General features: G+C 36.9%; 1 protein-coding gene across 2 annotated transcripts in view; it reads left to right on the top strand.

The window, feature by feature from the left end:
• ARHGEF3 (Rho guanine nucleotide exchange factor 3) overlaps window positions 1-17237 on the top strand; it is a 192212-nt gene continuing 174975 nt past the window's right edge. The window contains exons 1-2 of one of the 2 annotated variants that reach the window (XM_058166245.1): window positions 1-309; window positions 15961-16053. In XM_058166245.1, coding sequence (XP_058022228.1) covers window positions 275-309; window positions 15961-16053 — 128 coding nt within the window. In that variant the 5' untranslated portion in view covers window positions 1-274. The remainder of the gene's footprint in view (window positions 310-15960; window positions 16054-17237) is intronic. The other variant, XM_058166246.1, reaches the window with a different exon arrangement.

Genomic DNA, 17237 nt, shown 5'->3' on the forward strand with positions numbered 1-17237 from the left:
CGCGTTGTGGGGATGGTGAGTGTGCGTGTGTGGGCGGGCGGGCGCACGCTGATGCCCGGCTGGGAGAGCTGCTTTTGCGGTTATAGAGCCAGAGCCGCCTCTTGCCGAACCATCCGCGCCGCACGCAGAAAAAGTTCTTCGTGGGGGCGGGGGAAAGTGGACCCACGTCACGCCCCGAGACTTTCCCCCCCAACCGCGCGGCTAGCTGCCAGGTGGCTGCGGGATCGGCCAGGAGGAGCCTTTGCCGCCCTTAGCCCGCAGCTCTGAGGATCTCATGCAGGGGGGCGAGGAAGAGCCCGAAAGCACCAGGTGAGGCTTCCGCGCAGGGAGGGTCGCTGGGGAAGACCTGGAGGGTGGAGGGAGGGGGGAAAGAGGGAGAGTTCGTTGGGGGCGAGGCGGGAACTCAGCTGCCGCCTGTCAAAGGAGACTCTCGCCCCAGGCAGGGCAGGGGAGATCCTGGCGACCGAAAAGCAACCGTTGGAAAACCCGAATCAGTTTGTGTCCCTACAGAAGCGGAGCTGCGCTCTCAGAATTCTCCCCCCCCCCATCATACGCCTAACTTGGGGAAGTTTGAAAAATTCCCCGCAACTCAGACCAGGGTGTTGTTTTTTTTTGCGGGAGTGGGTGGGAGAGAAGGTTGAGCATTGGTGGTGGTCCCCCCTCCTGCATGTGTTGTGCCGCAGAAACCCTCCGTTATGCTGCTTCCTACTCAGTTACAGTCTGTGTCTCGGAGACTGACGCTCACGTGTTCCTGAACTCAATCCTTAACCGGCTTCGAACTAATGGATAATCCCGGCCGTTTTCTAGTTGCAGAAGCGGAGCGGCTTACACATTGCAGTAAAAAAAACAAAAAACCCTTGGACGGTGAAGCAGCAAGTGCTAGGAGTCTTATCTTTGTGAAGTGATTAAACCCAAAAAGTATTTACATGCAACCGATAAAAGTTACCGCTGCCTGGGGAGGCCCCTGAGAAAATTTCAAGGCACATGGATACTCCTACTGGCTTATCTTGTTTATTCTTGCAGCCTTTCTTTGAAAAGAATAAAAAACGTACAGGGAAAAAAAAATGGCTTGCTTAAGAAATCTTTACACATTATCCTTTTGTACAGCCCAGTACAACACATTTATCCTGGAGGCTGGAGCTGAATATACATGGCATCCATCTGTTCCTATTAGATCCATGTTCTACAGATGCTCAAAGTCCTTAGGTTCGCCTGGGGTTGATGAACTACAGCTGCCAGCATCCTTCACCACTGTCTGTGTTAGGAGTTAAGCAGGTTCCAGAGAACCACAAATACCTCCTTTAACAAGATACCTCATGACCACAATTGCTTTATATATCTTTTAAATCAGAATGATACTAGCTATTTTGATAACTATAACATGCTGAAAATGGCAGTAGAATAGAATTTATATGAACACAGTCTTGTGAATTGAGTGGCCATCCTCAAAAACCTTTGGAATTGTATTCTCTCTAGCATATTACCCAGATACCTAGCTGTAACAAGGATAGACATGCAGTCCCACAATTGCAGACTTTAATTGTACCATTGCAAACTGTTAGCTTGGTGCAATGCTAAAATGATCTCCCATCCTTTTAAGATGAAAAATAGCCTTAATAAGAATAGAACTAGCACCATTCCCAACCAGCAATCAAATCAATACTTTTCAAGAAGTCTGCAGTTACTAACCCCAAAGAATTCAAATTCCACAGAGACTATACATATTGCAAAACAGTCTTCACTTCTAAGCTGTTGAGTTGAGGAAGCCTTGCTGGAGGGCAAACTGAAACCTCTGTCAAAAAATGTGATCTTTATTTCGGTATTGATCTCTGAAAGCCAGGAAAACTCCAACTAAAGGTATGTAGGCTTAATTCAGCCTTAAAAGGAGGCTGAAAAAGTCAGAAAAATCCTGTTTGTACCAATGTGTGTGATGCAGCTCCATTCGTCTTGTATAACAATTGCACCCTCTGTAGCTATTGACCTCCTTCAGACATTAAATGTGGACTCTAATCAACAAATCTTGTCCACATCTGGCCTATAATAATATTTCCAAAGAACTGAAAGTAGCATTCAGAACTTTTTAATGCAAATATATTTGCATTTCAAAATTAATAAAAATGCCAATAGTTTGTACCCCATTCTGTAGGAAATCAAGCTTGTGATTATTCTATATAGCCCTTAGTATAACAGAATAAAATAGCCATTGGTTAATGTGACAATCTGTGCACCACAGTCCAATGATCAATTGTAACAAATCTCAATTGTACTTTGGTTTTTAGCAAAACATACAACAGAACATATTTTTATATTAGTAGACAAAGTCTACATCATTGTAACAATGCAAGGCATACAGTAGACTTGGAAACAATATAAAATAAAATCTCCCAAGCAAATCAGTGGTGGGTTTCTACCGTTTTGCCCCGATTTGGGTGAACTGGTAGTGGTGGCGGTGGGAGGCTCCACTCACCCGCCCATCATGGATGCTCTGTGCATGCACAGAAGCGCTGTGTGCGAATGAAGTAAGCGTGCGCATGGGAGCGCTTCTGGTCTGAACCAGTAGCTAAGATAAGTGGAACCCACTACTGAAGCAAATATATATGATTATTTTATCAGAGTACTTATTTTTAAACAGCTTTACAAATATTTTAAAAATCAAAAAATTTTCAGTGCATAAAACCAAATAACTTATGAAACTTATGAACTTATGAAATAAAAGACAGTAATAAACTTTTGGAGATGCTTTCTCTTTCAAGATAGTGCATCAGCATAAGATTTCACTTGGGAACTGATTGAAGATGGACTTCAGTATTTCAAGTGATATGGTTTATCATCATAATGATTAAGTGTGATCAGATGTGGCAAACATACACTTTCAGTGATATTATGTTGATGAGTACCCTCTAATCTGATAAATAGATCTGTAATGTGTCATAGTTTAAGTTTTCAAAATGAAATAAAAAGGGAATGCCTTAGTCTGTGCAAAAAGTTGATTTTGTTAATACAGTAACATAGCCATTGGGTCTAAATCAGTCATGGTCACCAATGACTACACCTGTGTAGCTTTTTTCACTCCACACAATCTCCTAAGACTTCTGAAATTTGGTGAGAAAACACTGAAATAAGTTGGTGCAATTTTCTATTTTTAATGAATAAGTAGATATATTAAACCTCCAATAGTGTGTCTATTTTGCTAAATTCTCAGCAACCAAAACTGGAAGAAGAATAGAATAGAATAGAATAGAATAGAATAGAATAGAATAGAATAGAATAGAATAGAATAGAATAGAATTTATTGGCCAAGTGTAGTTGGCACACAAGGAATTTGTCTTGGTGCATATGCTCTCAGTGTACATAAAAGAAAAGATACCTTCATCAAGGTACAACATTTACAACACAAATGATGGTTAATATATCAATATAAATCATTAGGATTGCCAGCAGCAAAGTTACAGTCATACAGTCATAAGTGGAAAGAGATTGGTGATGGGAACAATGAGAAGATTAGTAGTAGTGTAGATTTAGTAAATAGTTTGACAGTGTTGAGGGAATTATTTGTTTAGCAGAGTGATGGCCTTCGGGGAAAAACTGTTCTTGTGTCTAGTTGTTCTGGTGTGCAGTGCTCTATAGCGTCGTTTTAAGGGTAGGAGTTGAAAGAGTTTATGTCCAGGATGTGAGGGATCTGTAAATATTTTCACAGCCTTCTTGATTGTGCAGTACAGGTCCTCAATTAAAGGCAGGTTGGTAGCAATTATTTTTTCTGCAGTTCTAATTATCCTCTGAAGTCTGTGTCTTTCTTGTTGGGTTGCAGAACCAAACCAGACAGTTATAGAGGTGCAAATGACAGACTCAATAATTCCTCTGTAGAACTGGATCATCAGCTCCTTGGGTAGTTTGAGCTTCCTGAGTTGGCGCAGAAAGAACATTCTTTGTTGTCCTTTTTTGATGACGTTTTTGATGTTAGCTGTCCATTTTAGATCTTGCGATATGATAGAACCTAGAAATTTGAAGGTTTCTACTGTTGGTACTGTGTTGTCTAGTATTGTGAGAGGTGGAAGCATGGGAGGGTTTTTCCTAAAGTCTACCACCATTTCTACAGTTTTGAGTGTGTTCAGTTCCAGATCATTACGGTCGTACCACAAGGTTAGTCGTTTGATCTCTTGTCTATATGTGGATTCGTCATTGTCTCGAATGAGACCAATCACTGTTGTGTCATCTGCAAACTTCAGTAGTTTAACAGATGAATAGTTGGAGATGCAGTCATTGGTATACAGAGAGAAGAGAAGTGGGGAGAGCACACAGCCTTGGGGGGCTCCTGTGCTAATTGTACAGGTATCTGATGTGATCCTGCTTAGCTTCACCTGCTGCTTCTTGTTTGTTAGGAAGCTTGTGATCCACTTACAAGTCTGTTCAGGTACCTGTAGCTGGTTTAGCTTAGTTAGAAGAGTGTCTGGAATGATGGTATTGAATGCTGAACTAAAGTCTACAAAGAGGACCCTTGCATAGGTCTTTGGAGATTCAAGATGTTGTAAGATGTAGTGCAGAGCCTTATTACCAGCATCATCTGTTGATCTATTTGCTCAGTATGCAAATTGCAAGGGGTCTAACAGCGGATCCGTGATGGTTTTCAAATAGGAAAGCACTAGCCTCTCAAAGGCTTTCGTGACTACAGACGTTAAAGCAACTGGTCTGTAGTCATTCAGTTCCTTGATGGTGGGCTTCTTCGGAACTGGAATGATGGTAGAGCGTTTGAAGCAAGAAGGAACATAGCACATCTCTAGTGATTTATTGAAGATATGGGTGAAGATGGGGGCCAATTGGTCAGCACAGACTTTTAAGCACTTTTAAGGAGTGAAATTCTGGCCTGTATTCAGAGAAGTCATCGCTATCCTGCTGCAATTTTTCATGACCATGTGTGTGTTTTGTTTGTTCTTTAACTAGCCTTTAGACACAAAAGGCTTTGTTCCTCTTCTTGATTATCTAGTTTTTTCATGGGATTGAGATGTCTCAGTAGCTGCAGCCACCATGACTAGAGTTGAAATACTGTAGTTGAGTAGTATCTAGAATATCTCAGTAGGTGGTAGTACCTGGTTAAGTTTATCTGAGGTCAAGAACTACATAGGGTCAAACTTGGTTAATATTGGGATAGAACCTTCCTGAAAATTCCAGAGCAATAAGACTAGAAAGTTAAAAATCATGGAAAAAGATCCTCATTTCACATTGGTATCAAGGAAATCACGTAACTGTGTCCACATGCTCACAAGGAGAGTTTGATGATCAGGTATTACTAGAGCCGACATATTTTCCATTTTTTACTTTAGAGTTTGCTAATAGTAGCATAGGAATAATAATAGTCTTTATCTCTTGCTCTGGTGGTACAGTGGTTAGAGTGCAGTATTGCATGCCCATAGTCTGGAGTTTGATCCTGACAGGTTGAAGATTGACTCAGGCTTCCATTCTTCTGAGGTTGTAAAATGAAGGACCCAGATTGTTAGGAGAAATATGCTGATACTGTAAAACCACTCACAGAGTGCTGTAAAGCACTATGGACCTGTATATAAAATCTAAATGCTATTGCTATTCTCTTATTTAAACCATATTTCTTCCTAGCAAAAAATATGCAAATATAACATATCGGCACTCAAAAGGGTTATCTGCAAATTATAATTGAGTGTTGACAAAATTAAAATGAAATAGATACAGTAGTGAATTCCATAACATTGAGAAATATGGCATATGTTGGTTTATTTTTAAATATATCCCCCTCCAATTGTGATCATAGGAATGTTATCTTTGAGTTTAGTTTCCATGTATTGCTGAATAATGCATATTCTAATTAAGTGGTACTGTAATTCATATCAGTAGAAGTATCTTTAGAGTACAGTAGCAGAACTGGTTTTGTAACATTTTCTTCCCATGTTCACCTTATGTCTGAGGATAACATTTGCAGACAGACATTTGTGTTGAGGGTCAGCCATCACTTTTCTTTAAGTTTAATTTTTAGCACACAAGTACTTAAAAATGGCAATTTTTAAAAAAAAATCCATATACCTTCATATCTATGATTTTGTCATTTTTTAAAAAAAAAACCTAAAGCAGCCTTCAACTTTTCCCAGATTGCAGAAACCTGTAGCATATAGTGTTCCTGCAAGTTCAGATAATAAAACACATGATCTTCAACATCCTCAGTTTCTTCTGCAATGATAACACTTTGCATTGGTGTATGACATTTTAACACATTATAAACACAGCTTCAATCAAGCAACAGCTGCGTTTGAAAAATGGTGACCCAGAGTTGAAGGCAATCCAATATAGATTGCACTCTAAATCACTTTTATACAGCCTTAAATTAGAAGATGATAGTCTAGAAGATATGTATGAAATTAGTCCTGCCTATCTGCCTGCTTGCCTTATCTCTATATATGTATATAGACACATAGACATATGAATCTCAGGCTTTAAAATGTTCTCTGATCAATGGATACTTGGGTATTTTTTTTATTCTAACCGAATGTGGTTAATGGAAGTTCACTGGATGACTTTGATCAGTCAGTGTCCCTTAGCCCTTATCTCACAGGGCTGTTGTACAGAAAAAATGGGGAAAAGAATACTGTGGAAAGGTAGAATATACTGTACTGTAAATCTAACAAAAATTAAATATAAATGTATAGACACCAGCATGCATGTTGTATCTGACTAACAGAATTCACACATTTATAACAACAACAACAACAACAACAACAGAGTTGGAAGGGACCTTGGAGGTTTTCTAGTCCAACCCCCTGCCCAGGCAGGAAACCCTACAGCATTTCAGACAAATGGCTATCCAACATTTTCTTAAAAATTTCCAGTGTTGGAGCATTCATAACTTCTGCAGGCAATTTGTTCCACTGATTAATTGTTCTAACTGTCAGGAAATTGCTCCTTAGTTCTAAGTTGCTTCTCTCCTTGATTAGTTTCCACCCATTGCTTCTTGTTCTACCCTCAGGTGCTTTGGAGAATAGTTTGACTCCCTCTTCTTTGTGGCAACCCCTGAGATATTGGAACACTGCTATCATGTCTCCCCTAGCCCTTCTTTTCATTAAACTAGACATACCGAGTTCCTGCAACCGTTCTTCATATGTTTTAGCCTCCAGTCCCCTAATCATCTTTGTTGCTCTTCTCTGCACTCTTTCTAGAGTCTCAACATGGTTTCTTTGGTATGAAGTTTCTCTGTGTTTCCAGTAATAAAGACTACATTGAAAAATCCAGAATTTTTTTCTCTAAAGCAAGAAATAGTAAATTTCTGTCATGTGGTAGGGTTAATATAGAAGAAGTTACTAGTAACTGAAAAGGGTCAACCATATAAGAAATCTGTATTGATGAGATGTTATTGTGGCAAAACCTAGAGGCTTGGATGCTGGTCAGTCCTTTGCTAATTTTCCCATCTTCTGCACAAGTAACAATGATACCAATGGTAGACTGAAGTATGCCACTGGAATGTGCAGGACTCAACCTGATGCTGTAGAGTGCCTTTTCTGCAAAATGCCTTTTAAATGGCAACATTAGGTCAGGAGTTGATCATCTGGAAGCAATCAATAATGGGATTTACAGCCAGCAAGACTTCATGATTGTATAGTGAAACTTCATAGTTCAGGTCCCCAAAGAGTGCATTTCTTAATACAATATTATATTGGCAATAAAGAAGTAAACGTCCTTTGAGCTAAGTTGAACTTAACTTCTGGCGACTACACAATCCATTTTGTTTTTTTGGCCAGGATATGGAAGTGGTTTGCCATTGCCTTATTCTGACATGTTTTTCTCAGCTTCCCAGCCTTGGGATTTCCAAGGGGTCTCCAATCCAAATTCTAATGAGGTCTGACCTGATTGGTTTTGCAAGATAACTGAAAGTTTGCTGCTGAGTTTCGCCAGCTGCTATGAATTTGGCAATATAAGGTTAGAATTCTGGATGACAAATGAATGGATTGCTTCACAGTTTTTGTATCTAAATCAAAATAATATTTTTATAGTCTTTTAAAAAATCCTCTGCTTTGATTCCTTTTGAAATTGCTTACGTATTAATTCTTCTGAAAACAGTAATTGATTGATTTTTCTATAATTACTTTTTTTAATACCAGAAAAGGGAAATCTTTTCTTCCTGTTGATTATGCTAGAAATTATGTTAGAGACAGATGTAACAAACATATTTAAGTATACTCCAATCTTTAGTTGAGGATTATGGGTTAACTAGTCCTCCCACATAAGTGAATATACAGTCATGTGAAAAAGTAAGTATCTTATTGATATTATTTTACCTTTTCAATATATTTCAACATAGAGATACTGGATCTCTTTCAACAATATTGCTAAAGAGAATATACCGTATATACTCGAATATAAGCCGATCCGAGTATAAGCCGAGGTCCCCAATTTTACCCCAAAAACTGGGGTAAACTGGGGACTCGAGTATAAGCCGAGGGTGGGAAATGAGGCACCTACGGTTGAAACCCTCCTCCCTCAGCTGAGAAGGCTGGCTCCCCGCCCGCCCTCTCACTGCACCGGCAGGGCTTAAAATGTGAAAAAGAGAAAAAAAAAAAACAACTCGAGTATAAGCCGTATATACTCGAGTATAAGCCGAGGCTTAAAAAACAAAACTGAGTATAAGCCGTATATACTCGAATATAAGCCGAGGTCCCAATTTTACCCCAAAAACTGGGGTAAACTGGGGACTCGAGTATAAGCCGTATATACTAATTTAAGAAATATCATACATTGTTTATATTTTGTAGCCCATTCTGTAATTTAAATAAAAAGTAACTAGAAATTTCACATATGTAACATGTAAGTAAATTCCTACATTTATTGCTATCTCAAATAGTTAAAATTAGAACTGGGTGAAGCAGATTGGATGCAGATTATTATAACATCACTAGAGAGGATCTGGGATGAACCTGTTCTATTGAAACCTCAGACAAATTTAGTTTGATTTTATCTTTGTTGCTAATGTATGCAGTATTCCCAAATCTAGATTGAAATTGCTCTCTGAAAGAAGGTTATAGATGCCTATCTTGTTTTTTTGTTCTATTACATCAATTTTCACTTTATATATTTTTGAATGCAAATAATACATTGATCTATCCACATATGTTTAAAAAAAGTTACCTTTTTGCATGATTATAGATGCTTCTACATTATGTTTATTGGTTTTCCATAATAACTTAATGTTTTCCTTTTTTCTTCATGCCTTTGAATTGACACATTCTACTGCTAGTAGACCCTTTTCTGTTTATAAACCTACAGATAATGGAGTTGCATTAATGGACAGCATTCTTAAACCCCAGAAGCTGGCACAACAACATAAGCAGTATTGGGCGCCTCTTTGTGTATTCATTTCTCACCTTGGCTATGTGAACTATATTGATTGCTAGTTGGTTTCTGAGTGCAATTCAAGTGCTGGTTGTTAATTATAAAGCCCTGAATAAAATAGGGCTAGGGATCTGAGAAATTGCTTGTCTTAGACTGCTTATGCCTGCCCAATATGAACCAGAAGAATGGGTGTGTTCCAGGTCCCCTTCTTGTGGGACTGAGGAAATGTAGCTTCTTTTTTGTAGCCGCCACTTCGGGAAGAGCATCCCCTCTGCAATAAGAATGGTACCCTCTCTCATGGGGTTCCAAAAAGCCTTGGAAATCTGGCTTTGGTCCCAGGTTTGGGACTGTTTTTTATTATTTGTTCAGTGGCCCCTGTTTTGTGTTGCTGTTTTTGCTGTCTATTAGATTTCTTTAGTCAGCGCTACCTCTAGGATTCATTATTTTTAAGCTGTTTTTTAAACAGTTTTCCCTAGTTTTAAACATTGTCCAGAATACATTCGAGTTGGGTGAACAATAAATCTAAACAAACAAAAACAAATACATACAGTCTTAACAGACACTTTATAGACAAAGGGAGCGGGGTTATGAACACTGGTTCTCGGTGGAGCATTAGAGCATCATATTACATATTCTGGATTTTGTTTTAATAACCCACAACAAAAATGCTGAAAGTGCTTTATACAATATGGCCCAGGAATGGAAGAATTAAAATAAATTGCAAAGCCTTGTCTTCTGACTGAGAATCCACTGTAAACTCAGAAAATCCTCCTGCATCACTAGGCAGACACTGAAGAAAACCATCCTTGGCAGGTTGCCTTTTGAAATAGCTAAAAAATGTAGAAACCCATAGCAGGTTGAGGTCAGCCTCTTTCTACTAATAATGCTTTTTGAATAATCTCTTTCCTGCTTTTTTTTATGTGCAAAAAGATTCTTTTTATTTTGTTTTGCTGAACTGAAAAGCTTATCAAAACTGCCAAAGTCATCCAAGTCCAGCAGCAGTGGTTTATTTCAGTTTGTGCAACATAGATCTTGGGACTATGATTTTCAAGAGGGCAGGTGCTACAATAGAAAGGGGCTTTCTTGGGTATCTCATTATTATTCTTTCCAAAGTAACTAATAATTTGCATTGTCCTGCACTGGTAGTAAATATCAAATACTTCGTAGACATGTGCTTCCATCTATAGCAACGTTAAGATGTGTGGATATCAAGTCCCAGAATTCCCCAGCCAGTATGCTAAAAAAATCTAGTCTAGACTTATGTAATCCTTTTAGAAAGATGGCTATCTTACAAAAATTCTTACAATATTGTTTAAAAGAGCTAGAAACAAAGCTGGGTATTGCTGACTTAACCTTCACAATTTCCCATCACTAATCTATTTCCACTTATGACTGTATGACTGTAACTTTGTTGCTGGCAATCCTTATGATTTATATTGATATATTGACCATCATTTGTGTTGTAATTGTTGTACCTTTATGAACGTATCTTTTCCTTTATGTACACTGAGAGCATATGCACCAAGACAAATTCCTTGTCACACTTGGCCAATAAAAAATTATATTCTATTCTATTCATTCTATTCTTTAAAGGCGAATAGTGTATATTATTATAAAATTAAATAGTAGTGTATGATATTATGAAGTTAAAGGTTAATAGTGTATAAATTATGAAGTTAAGTTCTCAATGCTGCTTTTGAGTCTAGTTCTTTCTACTTTGCACAGCTTTGGGGCATAATATGGTAACGCCAACTGTCCTGGCATGCATTCAGAAATACAAACAAAGGCAATTTGTGCTGGCTTTGGGGAAGATTAATTGATAGAAGAGTGCTATCTTTTTCAATGCCTTTATTTATTATATCAGCAAGATTCTTTTTTCTCTCTTCACCTTTAACATTGATTAGAAATATACTACACTTCAACTTTTTAAGCTTTCATATTTTGTTTTTTCACTTCCTCTTGAACTTAATAGGCCCCATTGTCTGTGCAATGCTGATGAAACACACATTTCTCAAAGTTCCTTCTCTTTGCCACCCTGGAAAAACCATTTGCTTTTCTCTCCTCTGCTTCAAAGAAAAAGAAGGATGAAATTCACATTTCAGCAAGTTCATCTTACATCAGTGGGTAGTTTTATTTCCCATTGGAGATTCTGTCTGCCAACTCCTATTTTTCATAGTTCCTTTGTAGCATTTATGCTACCCAACTAAGGAAAAAAAATCAGCAGATACAATTCTGCTGGCATGGTACTCTCACAGGATTTGCTGCCACGCAACACCCTTGTAGGGCTTGCTAAAATGCTTTTTGCAACACTAATCTGACAAAAAACCAGAAGGCTTTTGAAACTTCTCAGTTAATAGTTAACAATTTCTCCTGTAGGAGAAAGCCAGTTTCTCCTACAATTGTTGCATAGCAGCCTATTGGAAAGAAATAGTTTGCAAAGCATCAGTCTGATATTTATAATCACATGTGAACAGAAACAGGGATTCTATATGGGGTTGCTAGAAATTTACTTGCTTCTGTTTTTGAGAAGAAAAGCTCTTAATTCATGATACACAGTAATCTCTGAAAGCAGTATATTCAGTACATAGTTGACCATTTGAAACCATCAAAGTGAGCATTCATTGGTTCACCAATTATTTGTGATCAGCTGTTGGGTAATTTGAACATCAGACTGTTGGCTAAAGAAAATTGACCACTTTTTCTCCTTTTTGTACACTTTTTTTTCCGTTGTTGTTGTTGTTGTTGTTAGGATTGAAGGTATGTTTTTGTTTTGTTTTGTTCATTTGTTTTACTGTTTTGTATTTTATTTTCTATTCTAAAACAATACATTTTTTTTTTAAAAGCTAAAAATATCTCTATATGCTGTAGCCTACAAGCATATACTTATCAGCCTGAAAGCAGCATAGAATTGCAGGTGGTAAACATGATATGTAGGTGCATGTTGGATTTTATAATACATTGGATGTTAGAAATGGAAAGACCAGTGGTATGGCAGAACTCAGAGGCTTCATGACAGTTGTCTGGCATAAAACCCCTTTTCTCTTTTGCCCTAATGGAATTGTTAGGTATAATCCAAAAATATATTAGAATTAATATATTGTTTTTTGGGGGTAGTATGATTGTAAAAGATATGTCTTCAAATTTGCCTTTTGGCTCTGAAATTTTCCAAAGTTAATACTCATAATCTAGAGGCTTATTTCAGTCTCTTCTTCTTCTTCTTCTTTTTTTGTAATTACAGTTGCATGAAAGGCTGCTGGCAAATGAAGCAAATGAGAATATTCAAACAAGGGTTGTTTTTGTGGCAGCTAATTGAATTTATGTTGTTTTATTATCCAGTTCCATTTGCATTTAGGAATAAAAATCCTATTGAAGTCCATCCATATATGCAACTGTATTCCAAAAGTGATCAGATATGCTGGTCCTCTTTTCACATTTGCCTGCATCTTGCACTTTTTCTTTGATGTTTATCCTAATATTTTGGCTCAAGTAGTCATAACAACAAAGCCAGATACTCGTGAATCTGCTAGGAACCAGAATTGCCTTTATTAACAGTGCCGGGAACATAAGCCTATTTGTTTATGTATCTCTTTTACAGATTAAGCGGTACCCTGTAACCGCTTCCTTCACTGATAAGATTAGTTACATCCAGAAAAGTACCTGCATGTGCAAATTGCTTGCAAAGTTACTTTCTGGCCAGCTAATTCAGTCAGAAAAGTAGGAAAACTGCCTTCTGATATTTGTACCTCAGAGACAGATTGCAGTCTGAATTACTTAAATCAAGTACTTGCTAAAACAGTACTTGCCCTCTAGACCTGCATTTCCCCTGAGATTCATGTGGCCCCATTCTGACCTTATTTAAACAAACCTTCAAGACCTGTTTGTTTCCCCTGGTTGTCTTTGGGTTAGTATGTTTGATGTACCTTCATGTGTTTATGTATGTGTGTTTTAAAAATTGGCATTGTTTCTCCAGAATCTTTTTCCCTCATTTGATATCTTTGTGCTTTCATGCTTTGTGCTTTATTTTGTAAGATAGGAATCATGATTGATTGAGGCAGCTTGTACACTTCATGAATAAGTAAAAAATTAATACAGAGATGGATACTGAAGTTGAGGAAATATTGTATTGTTGAATAACATAGCAAGTGGAAATCAACCCACCATATTATTCGTAAGTTGCCTAGGTTTATGTTGCATAAAGCTGGGTGGCTATATAGTTTTTTTATACATAAATAGAACTCTTGCAAATATTCTCAATATTGAGAATCATATATTGAGAACAATGATTTATATTGGTTATAATCAGAGGATTTGTTGTATTTGTAAAACATAATTCCACATTAAGTTAAACTATTTAGCCATATTTCAAACTGTTGTGTCTCAGGAAATTAACAGTAATACAGCATTAAACTCTGGAAATACTTGCATCTGTACCTTCTCTAATTAATTTACAGGTAATTCTTGATTTACGACCATAATTGGGACTGGAAATTCATTGCTGAGTGAGGTAATTGTTAAGTGAATCATGCTCAGTTTTATGACTTTTTTGCTGTGGTCATTAAGAGAATCACTATGGTCATTAAATGAACCACACAGTTGATAAGCGAATCTGGCTTCCCCTGTTGACTTCAACTGTTGGAGGCTGGCTGGGAAAGTTGCCAATGGCAATTGCATGATCAAATACGGTGGCAGTTACCAATTTGATCGCATGACCATGGGATGCTGTGCCAGTTGTAAGTGCGAAGACCAGTTATGTCACTTTTTTCAGTGCCATTATAACTTTGAACAGTCACTAAATGAATGGTTGTAAGTTGAGGATTACCTGTACGCGATCTTGTAGGTTAATCCAACAGGATGCCAAGATTCATTTTTTGGGATGTGCGGCTATAGAAATCAAATAAATAAAATAAAATAAAATAAAATAAAATAAAATAAATAAAATAAATAACACACATAATTTTAACTGATCAATATCTTTTCCAGGGCACATAGCAATCTATAATATTTCATTTATAAAGAAACACCTAAAAAATATTTGACAGCTTTTATAAACAATATATCAAACCAACTGCTAAGTATAAATATACTTACCCAGTATTTTTCTTGTTTTCTTGTGGTTATAATAATACTTTTTATCAGTAAGCTTCAGTAAATTTTGTGCTCACTTCATTTCTACCTGCATTTTTGTAGTTTGTCAGGGTTTTTTTCCTTAGAAATGTTCAACAGAGACTTCTATTTTTTTTAAGGGGAATGAATGCAAGCAGACCCATAAACTGTATAAACAGTCCTAGAGTAATAACTCACTGTGCCAAAAGAAGAATGGAGGAAGACACAACATGGTAAGGCAATATTTTAGATTTTAATTTTTAATTAGCATTAAAATAAAGAGAAGAATGAGAAAAATTAAGTGCAACCCTGAGTTAGATTAGAAACAGGCAGTTTTTGTGTTGGTGTTAAAATTATGTAAAGATTTTGACTGATCAAAGGCATGATGAACAATGGAATTCAATTTCTGTGGTTCCACACGGAGACAACCATAGGAGGTGCAAGATTACAAGTTGAAATGTAAGAGAACTAAATAGTACAGAACATGAATTACTGAATGAAAGTAGGAAAAGAAAAATACGTATGTATGAAATGAAGAGAAAGAGGAAATCAAGAAAGAAGACCGATACCTGTAATTTAAAATGTTAAGTCACTTTTAAACTCATATTCCTGTTCAAGAGAAAAAAACACTTATTAGTCAAATGTACATAAGCAGAAATTCATACAGGCAGTCCTCAATTTACAACCATTCAGTTAGCAACTGTTTAAAGTTATAGGTGGTCCTCAACTTATAACCACAATTGAGCCCAAAATTTAAATTGCTAAGTGGGAAATTTGTTAAGTGAATCATGCTCAGTTTTATGACTTTTTGCTGTGGTCATTAAGAGAATCACTATGGTCATTAAATGAACCTCTGCAGTTGTTAAGTTAGTGACATGTTTGTGAAGTGAATTTGGATTCCCCATTGACACTGCTTGTCAGAAGGTTGCAAAAGATTATCACATGACCACCGGGACACTGCAAGTGACATAAACATGAACCAGTTGTCAAGCAGCCACATGTAAATCAAGTGACCATGGGATGCTGCAACGATCATAAATGTGAAAAATGGTCATAAGTCACTCTTTTCAAAGCCATTATAACTTTGAACAGTCACTAAATGAATGGTTGTAAGTTGAGGACTACCTGTACGCGATCTTGTAGGTTAATCCAACAGGATGCCAAGATTCATTTTTTGGGATGTGCGGCTATAGAAATCAAATAAATAAAATAAATAACACACATAATTTTAACTGATCAATATCTTTTCCAGGGCACATAGCAATCTATAATATTTCATTTATAAAGAAACACCTAAAAAATATTTGACAGGTTTTATAAACAATATATCAAACCAACTGCTAAGTATAAATATACTTACCCAGTATTTTTCTTGTTTTCTTGTGATTATAATAATACTTTTTATCAGTAAGCTTCAGTAAATTTTGTGCTCACTTCATTTCTACTTGCATTTTTGTAGTTTGTCAGGTTTTTTTTCCTTAGAAATGTTCAACAGAGACTTCTATTTTTTTTAAGGGGAATGAATGCAAGCAGACCCACAAACTGTATAAACAGTCCTAGAGTAATAACTCACTGTGCCAAAAGAAGAATGGAGGAAGACACAACATGGTAAGGCAATATTTTAGATTTTAATTTTTAATTAGCATTAAAATAAAGAGAAGAATGAGAAAAATTAAGTGCAACCCTGAGTTAGATTAGAAACAGGCAGTTTTTGTGTTGGTGTTAAAATTATGTAAAGATTTTGACTGATCAAAGGCATGATGAACAATGGAATTCAATTTCTGTGGTTCCACATGGAGACAACCATAGGAGGTGCAAGATTACAAGTTGAAATGTAAGAGAACTAAATAGTACAGAACATGAATTACTGAATGAAAGTAGGAAAAGAAAAATACGTATGTATGAAATGAAGAGAAAGAGGAAATCAAGAAAGAAGACCGATACCTGTAATTTAAAATGTTAAGTCACTTTTAAACTCATATTCCTGTTCAAGAGAAAAAAACACTTATTAGTCAAATGTACATAAGCAGAAATTCATACAGGCAGTCCTCAATTTACAACCATTCAGTTAGCAACTGTTTAAAGTTATAGGTGGTCCTCAACTTATAACCACAATTGAGCCCAAAATTTAAATTGCTAAGTGGGAAATTTGTTAAGTGAGTTTTGCCCCATTTTATGACTTTTCTTCCCACATTTGTTAAATGAACCTCTGCAGTTGTTAAGTTAGTGACATGTTTGTGAAGTGAATTTGGATTCCCCATTGACACTGCTTGTCAGAAGGTTGCAAAAGATTATCACATGACCACCGGGACACTGCAAGTGACATAAACATGAACCAGTTGTCAAGCAGCCACATGTAAATCAAGTGACCATGGGGATGCTGCAACGATCATAAGTGTGAAAAATGGTCATAAGTTACTTTTTTCAGTGCTGTTGTAACTTCGAACATTGACAAAATGAACTGCTGTAATTCAAGGACTACCATCTTCATACTTACAACCATTGCAGCATCCCCATGGTCACAGAATCAAAATTTAGACACTTCAGCATGTATGTATAACAATTGCAACATCTGCAAAGATCACCACCTGGGACCTTTCCTACCAGCTTCCAAAGTGGAGGAAGTCAGATTCACTTAACATCCACACGATTAATTAACTGCAGTGATTTTCTTAACAGTGCAAAAAGGTCATAAAATCAGGCGTAATTCACTTAATCACCTTGTTTATGAACAGAAATTTTGGTCCCAGTTGTGGTGGTTAAGTCAAGGTCTACCTATAATAAAGCAGATA

This window comes from Ahaetulla prasina, chromosome 2, assembly GCF_028640845.1.
Source record: "Ahaetulla prasina isolate Xishuangbanna chromosome 2, ASM2864084v1, whole genome shotgun sequence".
NCBI lineage: Eukaryota > Metazoa > Chordata > Lepidosauria > Squamata > Colubridae > Ahaetulla > Ahaetulla prasina.